Here is a 10,770-nt window from a genome sequence, read left to right on the forward strand (position 1 = left end):
TTCCTTTCCCTCTTTCTCTCTCTCTTACCCCCCCTCCCCCAATATATGCAAGAACACAGTCACACTTCAGTGATCCCTTACTTAGATTAGAACATGGGAAGACAATACTTCTAAGCGGATGCCATTTGTCATCCATGCTTCAGGGTGATCCACCAAGGAATGGTATAATTAACAAAGAGATTCTTAGTAGGTAGTGCACAGCTAGGATGAAGATCTTAGATCTTGCTTTCTGAAAGTTTATATTCTAAAAGGAATATCGGCAGCTTAAAACTGTTTTGTCCCTTAACACTGTAAGTGGGAAAGGGAGAGTTTGAACCAAAATGGCAGCCCCAAATCCGAATAGCAAAATTGAAGTTTGAAGTCACAGCTGAGTTAGTTTTGGAGAAATAGAAATTTCTGTTATTGGGCCTCTGGTCTTCCATTGCTTTTATAGTTTCTACCTTCTCCATACCCAAGGCCAAGTAAAGCAGCTAAAAATTTGCATTAAGTGAACTGGTACAATAGCATTCTCATAACTGAAAATGTATTCACCTTTGATGGTGAGTCATTTGTAACATCCTCATTTATGAGAGACAACAAATCATTATTGCTTTTGTTGAACGGAATAGTTTATGTCTCTTATCCAGAAACAAATGCATATGTTGGCTCCTTTCTGTTCTGAGCAAATTGAACTATGCATGAAAGCTGGAAGGAGGGATCAAAGCGAGTGCCAGGTGTGTGTGAGTCATAAGCACTCAGTGGTTCAAAATTGTGTGCAGATGAATATAGATGTGTGTGTTTTTTGCATCGCTACACTTAAGTCAAATTTTCCTATCCTCTGATGCAAGCATTAAAAGCATTTTGTGGTGTAAAATCTCCTGTCATCTGATCCAGTTGACTGAAATAAACCAGCTTCCTTGCCGTCATCTCCCCCGAAAAGTGCCCCTGCATCATGCTCTGGGGTGTGGTGGAGAGACAGGCCAAAGAGGAGAGGCCCTGCCTGCTTTAAAAAAAAAAAAAAAATCAATCTTCCCTACCACCCCCTGAGTGGCTGCTCTGGTTTCTTGGACTGTTGTTTCTGGAATGCCAGCTGTGCCACTTAAAACTCCTCTGTGAAGCCTGGATTCACTGAACTCATCTCATGGAAATACCATTTTTATAAATAAACCCCAACTGAGTATATACTTTCCTATCCCCTTCTCTTTGTCTTTTTTTTTTTCTTTGTCTTTTTTCCTTGGCACCAATCTTTCCATTAAGTTGGCCTCATGGTCTGCCCACTATTATTATATTCTTGGTCAGATTTGGATTGCTCATCTTCCACGTGAGGAAGGTGGTAGTTATGTGACTGAGAGTTCTCAAGGGAGCTACAGGATCAACCCCATTTTTCCCCTTCTGTGGTTCTGCCATGTCAACAAACATTTTTAAAATACTGTGTGACAATCACTTGGCTATGCACAGGAAATACAAATTCAAGCAAAAAAACCCAATCTTTGGCTTCAAGGAGCTTATGTTCTAGTCGGGGGAACAAAAAGATAACTGAAAAGCAGGAAGAGGAGTATAGAATTGGGACAGAAAGGAAGGTAGGAGGGATGTTGGAAAAAATTCAGAATCAGAAGTATATCCTGGAATTGAATAGAGTTGTGGTTGACCTGAAAATTTCCTTAAAATGAAGATTCTGGAGGCCAGCTCAGTGTCTTGGTAGATAGAGCAGTCAGGAGGACCTGAATTTAAATTTGGTTTCTATATATATTAGCTGTACGACCCGGGCAAGTCACTTAACCCTGAATATCTCCCCCCAAAATGAAAATTCTATAAAATGACCAATCAGAGATTTGAAGAGGCAGCAGAGGTAGAATGAGAAAAAGTCCAGAGAAACTGCTATTTATAAATGCCCTGATAATGATATACTAACTGAATAAATCATTTGCTTTTCTTTTAGAGGTCAGAATCACAAAAATCTAATTGTCAAAAGGTCAAAGATTTGAACATTAATTACTCTACAATATCCTCAATAAGTATTTTTACAGATGTTACTTGATGTCCCCTAATGATGGGAAACTCATCTGTCAGCAGCCTATTCTACATTTAGAAAGCTCTAATAGTTCGAAAGGTTTTCTTTCCTGCAACCCTTAATCTGGCTTTCTGTAATTCCTACCCGTTGTTTCTACTTTTCTCTATAGGTTCATGTAAAACAAGTCTGAGCTTTCATCTGACAGCTCTTCATATATTTGATGGCTGTCATACCCTTCTCCCTTCCATACCATCACCACAAAGTCTCTTCTCTGTGCTAAACATTCCCAGTTTTTTCAACTACTCCTTATGTGCCATGGTCCCTAATCCTTTCACCATCTTGATTTCCCTTCATTTAGATATTTTCTACTTTGTCTTTCCTAAGATGTGGTAGTCTTCATGTTATGCTAAATATCTATTAATGGATAGAATGCTGGACTGTGAGTCAAGAATATTAGGAATACTCATCTTCCTGAGTTCAAATTCTGGTTCCAGACACCTTACAAATTGTGTGACTCTGGACAAGTAACTTAACTCTGTTTGCCTCAGTTTCCATATCTGTAAAATGAGTTGGAGAAGGAAATGGCAAACTACTCAAATATCTTTGCCTCTGTCATTGCATAAGTTAGTTGTCCCTTCTGTTTTTTATGTTATCTGTAAATTTTCTGTGTATGCTATCTACTCCTCCATCTAGGTCATTTGATAACATTGTCAAATAGTGCAGGGTTAAAGGTATCCTTGGGGTGCTCCCTTAGAGACCCCCTTTCAGGTTTATTTTAACCCCTTCAATGACCATACTTTGATTTTGGTTATTCGCTCAATTCCAAGTCTTCTTGACTGTCCTTCATCAAGTCTAATCTTTTCCCCAATTGTGTGTGTTAGAAAGCTCTTCTCTTTCATTAGTATATTCCAATCTTCTGAGAAATACAAAAGATGAACTTTTAAAAATAGAAATGTGTACTAAATAAAAAATATACTGGATTTGAAGTGGAAAGATTTCAATTATAAGTCTTAGTTCAGCTGCTTATTAACCATATGACCACAGACAAAATCCTGCTGCTGTCTGAGCTTCTGCTGTCACTCCACAAGTTTTTATGAGGAAAGAGTTTTGTAAATTTAAATATGGGAGAGGGAGAAGGGAAGACAGGGAAGTATATGCTTATTACTGTTACAGAGGACTTCTTTTATAGAGCTCAGATGTAAATTCCCTGTAGAATGGTAAGTCCTCCATGTTCCTGATTGCAGGTGACATTGTGCTGATTGGATGCAGAAAAAGTTTAAGTTTAGAAATTATGCTGATTACATTATTATAAAATCAGAGGACCTCTCAATGAGATCCATGATTAGAGTTATCTCTTTTGGATTTAAATGTGGGGGGGAAAATGAATGAAAAATGAATTTTGTCTAAACTAAAACATGTAGCTAGATAACCAGTCGACTGAGTTAGTAGATAAGTATGTCTACTTGGTACACTACAAGTACAAAATAAGTTGAGGACAGAATTGAATGGGAGGAAAAGAACAGCCTGCATTGTATTTAAGAAATTGTGTTATATTTTCAGTAATCCTAAAATGCTTCTCAGTACAAATATTCATCTTTCTTAACTTATATGTCTTCCCAATACATGTGTTTATAACCTCCAAATACCATAATTTCTAAACATTCACAGCTTCAGGATGACCCAAAAAGCAATGGAGAAATGTGTAGTGGACACAAGTTGATTGTAGTGTATTTCTTATGAGCACCCATAGTTATGAAGTCATTCATACCTATCTTCCTTCTAATGAAGCTCACAGCCTATCCATATTTGTCCATATTAGGAGGCTCTTAGTCATGCCATCCCTAAAACTCTCCATAGACTGTCCTCACTATAGTGCTGAGGGTCTTCCCCTAGATCTCATTAGATGCTGTGTGTCTGTCATTTGAACAGATCATCTACCAGTCATCCAAAGGGCAGGAGATAGGCCAGTTTGTTTCCTTTCATAGATTTAAGCAACAGTTTCCTAGTATATTGTTGTATCTTATTTTGTGGAACTTCCTGTCGCAACCATTAAATAGTGGCAAATTAGTATTCCTAACATCCTCTAATGTTGGACTGCAAGCCAGGTAATGAAGGACTCCCTTGACTTTGCCAAAACCCCACTGTTTCCTTCCCTCAGCATTTGGCTCACAGATAAAAGTGGTAAATGCAATGACCAAATTTCCAAAAGGTACATGAACATTGAGATGCCAGATGTTACCATCATTTCAAGCTACAGTGCATTTTAAAGGGATCTGGCTCACAAAACAGGGGCAGGTCTAAAGGACAGAACATTTTCTCTGAAAAACCTACTAATTGTGCATTGGGATTTTTGCTTCACACAGAATTTATGTCCACTTTCACTGAAATGTATTACTTTGAGTACATTATTCTCTATGACTGCACTATCATTCAACACAACAACAAAAACCTAAACTTGAGTCTGTAAGGAAATGACCTGATCCATCATTGGACATTTCCAGAAAGAATGATTTAATGGAAAAAGCACTGGTGCTATGTTCATTTCTTTTTTATGTTTTTTTCCTCTCTCTTTTGCTCTGATTCTTCTCTCCCAATATAATTCATAAAGCAATGTGTATTAAAAGTAAATTTACTACAACAAAAGACACACACACACACACACACACACACACACACACACAATAAAAATAAAAGAAAAAGAAAAAGCACTGGGAATCAAAAGTTAAATTTGATCTCTAAGGTCATTTCTGACTCTTGACTTCTCTCATCTGTACAATAAAGCAGACTGGAGTTGGGCTACGTGCTTTCTAAGGTCCTTTCCCTGCCCTAACATTTTTGTGGCTCTTTTTTCAGATCTGTGCCATCATTGGAGGTACATTTACAGTGGCTGGAATCCTGGACTCCTGCATTTTCACAGCCTCTGAGGCTTGGAAGAAGATTCAACTTGGAAAGATGCAGTAACCCCGTGACTCCATCTCCCTTTGCCAGGGACAGCAATGCAGGATCCCAGACCCATCATTCTAATGAATATATTTCCTTTTTCCTTCTATCAGAATTAATATTCAATTTTGTTGGTTGACAGAGTGGGTAGTTGTTACACCAAGATTTCTCTTCCCACACTACACTCCCATCTGGGGAGAATTCCAGGTTACATATTCTCTTCTTTTGTTTTGGAAAAGACCATAATGAGTATTATTAGGAAGATGGTCCACTGCCAGTGCCAAGAGTCATGGTGCTCCCTGCCCTGCGGAAGAGGTGAGGGGAGATAGGGAGGAGTAGAAGTTATTCCCTGAGAAGCAGTCAGAAGGGTTGTTACGATCTGTGTTCCAACAGCCCGCAGAGTCTCAGAAGTGACAAGTTCTCAGTGTCTTAAAACAGTTACCTAACTTACTTCTCTTGGGTATCAATCTGAAGGAAGTGAAGGCCAAGGAAGAAGAAAGGGAGCATTTGGTTTCTTGCCCAGAGATACCCTATGGCTTATGCTATCAGACCTCTCCCTCTCCCCACCCCTAACATCACACTTCAAGGATGTGCACTTGGCTGAACTACATTAAGGTACCAGTTGAACTTATCACATCGTGTCCAGCTCAAGATCTCCATTTCTCTCTCTCAACCTTTTTAAAAATGGGTTCCAGGTTGCTAGGAACCACAATCCTCAAGAGACTAAAGTCTGTTCACCATTGGTGCAGCATAGCCAACAGCTGCAAAAATAAGTTTTCCTTCCATTTTCCCTGTCACTCTTACCCTCCCACCAATGTGCCTCAGTCCTAAGCAAAGGACGACACCTCTTATTAGTTAAGGAAGCAGCCTAGCCTCTGAACCCCACCTTTCCACTGGTGCTTCAGCCCTTTGGGATGACACAGTGGTGGTGAGTGGTTGGACATATCTTAGGGTTTAGATCTGAAAGAAGCCTTAGAGACCATCAAGTTCAACCTCCCTCATCTTACAGAGGGAGAAACTGAGGCCTAGAAATGGGAAAATACCATGCCCAAGGGCATACAGCTAATAAATTGTAGAGGAGAGATAACTCAGTTCCTCATCCTCTAAATCCAATGTTCTTTTCCCCCACATGAAAATATTCTGCCCTATATAAATCCAGTGGTTTTGTGCAAGCCCAAAGAGTGACCATGAACATCATTCCCAATGACATGCTTGATATTTCCCCACGGGTTCCAATTCTATGTGACATCTCTGAGAGAATAAGCTCATTGCTAATGTGAAAGTAGATTCAGCCATTTCCCATGGAGATATCCTGGTTCAAGGTGTTTCTTATTTACTTTGTTCCCATTGTCATTTTTGGCTTGATTTGTTTCAACCTCTCCACCAATGGCAAACAGAAAAGGGAATATCCCAGCGTGGGCAGCAGCAGATCCTCCCTGCTTTCCTTATCAAACACTTGCTCTGCTGTTTCTTTCACCAGCCCCTCCAGCCACAAAGACTAACTCAAGACAGACAGTCGTGCAGCTGGTGAGGTAGCTGCAGCTCTGGTTTCTTTCCACTTAGTTCAGAGCTGTCTCTGCTGCTGCTGCTGCTGTTGCTGCTGCTGCTGCTGATACTCCCTTTCATCAGAAGATTCTCCTTTTAGATCAGAGCAGGGAAGGACACGCAAGCCAGGCCAGAAAGGGATTCAGTGAAGGGAATTTCAAATATTCTATGTTGATCCCAGAGAGAGAACCACCCTTCCATTTTCCATGCACACCAAGAATTCTTTGCGTGCTTTGGTGATTCAGGATAGTATCCAGTTGGATTTACTTTTTAACCAGGCCTTTCCATTTATTATTTTAAGCCCTTAGTTCCAATTAGAAAAACTTCTCCCTCCCCCCCTCTTTTTTTTATTTTTTATTATGAGTTAACTGACATTGTAAGTGTAACTGGATTTTGTCATTTCATGTATCTGTCACTGTTTGGATGGATTTTTATATATATATATTTTTTTCCATTTACAAAATTCAGAAATGGAAATGATCCCTTGTGTATGGGGGCATGAGGGGGTTGGGATATGTTTGTGTGTGTGTGTGTGTGTGTGTGTGTGTGGCATGCATATGCATGCAAGTTTTACTTTTATGGAATTTTTCCATTGTGGAGGTGGAAGGGTGGGTGGGTGGGACTTCATTTCTCCAATGAAAGGATACCAATGACCTGTTTTCTTAACAAAATTCTTAAGGGGGGGGGACTCTACGCTCTTTGTTTCTTCAGCCCTTTGGGTTTAAGCAGATTAAAAAGCTGTGATTTTCAGAAGTTTTCCAGAGTGTTTCCTTAAATTGTGGTTTACAGTTTTATTGTTGGAATTCTGGGTGGGGCAAAATTCCCAACATTTGCAATAGAGTAGTTATAGCTCTAAAGATGATTATGAATTTGTATTGGGTAAAATCTCTACCTTCTCTGAATCTCTACAGCACTTAAAGTCATTGCCCACAACTTAATTAAATCTAACAGGTGTTTATTAAGTGCCTACAACATTGAAGATATTGTGCTAAATGCTAGGGCCATAAGGATCAAAAATAAATCAGTTGTTTCCTCATGTTGCTTAAGGTTTAATGGAGAGGATACAACAGTACACAAATATGGTACATGAAAGAATGGGATAGAGGCACAGTTCCCAGAAAAGTTGCAGATAAAATGATCCTTTTCACTTGTGAGCTGGGGAAGTTTAGGAAGGCTTCATAAAAAAGGTGGTATCCGAGTGGAGCCTCAAGGAAGAGAAGCTTTGTTCCAAAGATATGAGGATGGTGCAAACAAAGACACAAAGATGAGGGAAAACAGTGTGAGGAAGGAATGGATGTGATCCTGTTTGGTTACAACAGACTGTAGGAAAGAGGCTGGTGTAACGTATAGGACATTTGACTTAGACTCAAGAAGACCTAGATTCAAATCTTACCTTGCATACAACTAGGTATGAGATCCTTGGCAAGTCACGTAACCTGTTTCTCAGTTTCCTAAACTGTTAGGGGAGGGGATTAGACTCTGGCTTCTAAAGTAAAAGTCCCTTCTAACCAAATCTGTTATCCTATGAGTAGTTATGAGAAAACCTGTGACTTTTTTAGACAAAAGTCTTGTGCAATTTTCTAATTTTGTATATGGATATTTTTGTCTTTCTGACTGAAATAAGATATCTGTTCAAGAGCAGGGATTCTTCTGGTTTCTCCTTTTATAGCCCTGATAATACCCCAAGACACAGAAGGTACTTAGTACTTTTTGACTTTTAAAAGTATACTATTATTTGACCTGGAGAAGAGGACATAATCTGATCCTATAAAAGCATCTGTCTGTGTATATGACTGTGTTCTAGAATTTCCCTCTACAAAAGCATTCATCCTTTCTTTTAGATAATTATAGGTCATACTGTCACTGAAAAACAGAGTATACATAGGCATTTTATAAAGTACAGATCATTTTATGCAAAACTATAGTTAATGCTTTAGTGTAGTGATGAGAAAGGAACTTTGGTTTAAATATGTTTAAATATGTTACGTCTCCAGAAGGTAAATTAGAGGAGGAGGGAGTGCTTGTTGTTTGTCCTTCCTTTTGGAAGAGGGTCAATGACATCATGGAGTGATATCTTAACTCCTGTATGAAGTGGATTTATTTAAGGGAGGCAAAGTTGCTCAGTCATCAGCCTCTATCTTCCTCAATCACTGAAGTCCAGTGGCAGGACAAAGTCAAGATGAGTGGTGATGATGCAGAAATCAATGGATGACCTTGGCATCTTTAATGTCTGACCAAACTCTAAGCACTCCACAGTGCCTGCTTTGTGACTGTTGGACTAAATTATCCTCATCTGCCTATTCCGTCAGAGCAAGTGCTTGGGGTAAACGTCAGTTTGAAAACAGGAGGGGAAGCACAGTATTTAGAGCTGTAAGAAGCCATATAGATCAATTAATCTTACTCATTTTTATTTATTTGTTTGTTTGTTTATTTATTTTGAGTCTTGCTTATTTTTCAGGTAGGGAAACATAGACTCCAGAAAGTTAAATAACCTTCCCAACTTTACAAAGTGAGAAAGCCAAAATCTAAGCCTTGGTCAAGAGTTGTGTCAAGTGTAAGAACTATCAGTGCAGGAATCAGCTATTGTTGTAGATCATTGATGAAAAATGCTACTCACTCCTGATAGGTGATAGACTAAGTAATTGCAGATTGAGGCAAACATTTTTGTATATGATCAATATAGGAATTTTTTTTCAATTGATGGAGGCAGGAGGGAGTATAAATTAATATTTGTTAATTGAAAATATATATTTTAATTTTTAAAAAGCCATATGAGTATATAGACTCTTTGAGGACAGCAATTATTTCATTTTTATCTTTGTATACACATCATCTTTGACATAGACACTTAATGAGTGCTTGTTGGTTGACATATATATTTAAAGGGATATTACACTTAGCCACCAGGACCTAGACAAGGAAATTGGCTTGGTATTGTTTGAGAGGATAAAATTGAATGTAAATGTGTCTCACTTTTATCTCATGGGACTGACAGAAAAGTCACATTCACACTATTTTCCTGTTCGTTTTGGTTTTGTTCTGGGGCAAAGGTCAATTGGTCCGCTCTCCATTTTGGCAAATTTGACAGTCATTAAAATTTCCTAAATGTGGCATTCATAGAATTATAGCTTAAGAGCTGAAAGAGACCTCAGAGACTATCTATTTGATAGAATACAGGTGGAGAATTTGAGAACTTGAGTCCCAGAGAGATTAAATGAAGGCCACATAGTGTGATCAGGATTTAAACCCTTCTTTGAGTCCAAATCTAGTAATCTTTTCACTGTTCAATGCCACCTCATTCTTTGCTTTCCTTATGACATGAACACTCAAGGTGGAGTGAATACAAACATGACATTCTGGAGAATGGACAACCATTCTTCAACTCTGAACATTAGGGTGAACTCATCTCCCTTTATCCAAAAATTCAATTTTATTTAATTTTCATTTATCTTCCTTTTCCCTTTAACTCCCCCACCCATTAAGAAGTCAAAAAAATTACAAATATGTGTAAATTTATAAAACAAATTTCCACAATAACAATATTCCAAGAAAAAAAGTAACAAGAAAAGAAAAAGAAAAGGAACAAAATATGCTTCAATCCATATTTTGGAGTCTATTAATTCTCTTTCTGGAAGTCCTATGAAATTATGATTAGTCATTTTGTTAATCAGTTACCAAGTTTTCCAGAGTTTATTGTCCTTACCATATTATTGTTGTATAAATTATTTTTCAGGTTCTGTTCACTTCATTCTGCATCAGTTCATGCATGTCTTCCCAAGTTTTCTGAAACCATTTCTTTTATCATGTATTACAGCACAATAGTACTCCATAATATTCATATACTACACTTTGTTTAGCATTTCCCAATTGATAGATATCCCTTCAGTTTCCAAGTCTTTGCTACTATAAAAAGAACTGATAGAAATCTTTTTTATACAATATAGAGCCATTTCCTCTTTCTTTAATTTCTTTGTGGTATAGATTTAGGAGTGGTTTCACTGGATCAAAGGGTATGTACAGTTTAATAGCTTTGGGGCATAGTTTCAGATTGCTCTCCAGAGTGGTGAGACTAATTTACAACTCTACTTGCAGTAGATTAGTGTCCCTATTTTCCCACATCTCTGCATTTATCATTTTCCTTTTTTTGTAATATTAACTGATCTGCTGAGTTTGAGTTAGTATTTCAGAGTGGTTTTAATTTTTATTTCTCTAATTATTGATTATTTAAAGCACTTTTATATGACTACTGATAGCTTTGATTTCTTCCTCTGAAAACTGCCTATTCATATCCTTTA

General features: G+C 38.0%; 1 protein-coding gene across 1 annotated transcript in view; it reads left to right on the forward strand.

The window, feature by feature from the left end:
* ERGIC1 (endoplasmic reticulum-golgi intermediate compartment 1) overlaps positions 1-5,042 on the forward strand; it is a 138,764-nt gene extending 133,722 nt beyond the window's left edge. The window contains exon 10 of the mRNA XM_003756837.4: positions 4,844-5,042. Coding sequence (XP_003756885.1) covers positions 4,844-4,951 — 108 coding nt within the window. The 3' untranslated portion in view covers positions 4,952-5,042. The remainder of the gene's footprint in view (positions 1-4,843) is intronic.
* The last annotated feature ends 5,728 nt before the right edge of the window (positions 5,043-10,770 follow it).

Source organism: Sarcophilus harrisii, chromosome 2, assembly GCF_902635505.1.
Source record: "Sarcophilus harrisii chromosome 2, mSarHar1.11, whole genome shotgun sequence".
NCBI classification, from domain to species: Eukaryota; Metazoa; Chordata; class Mammalia; order Dasyuromorphia; family Dasyuridae; genus Sarcophilus; species Sarcophilus harrisii.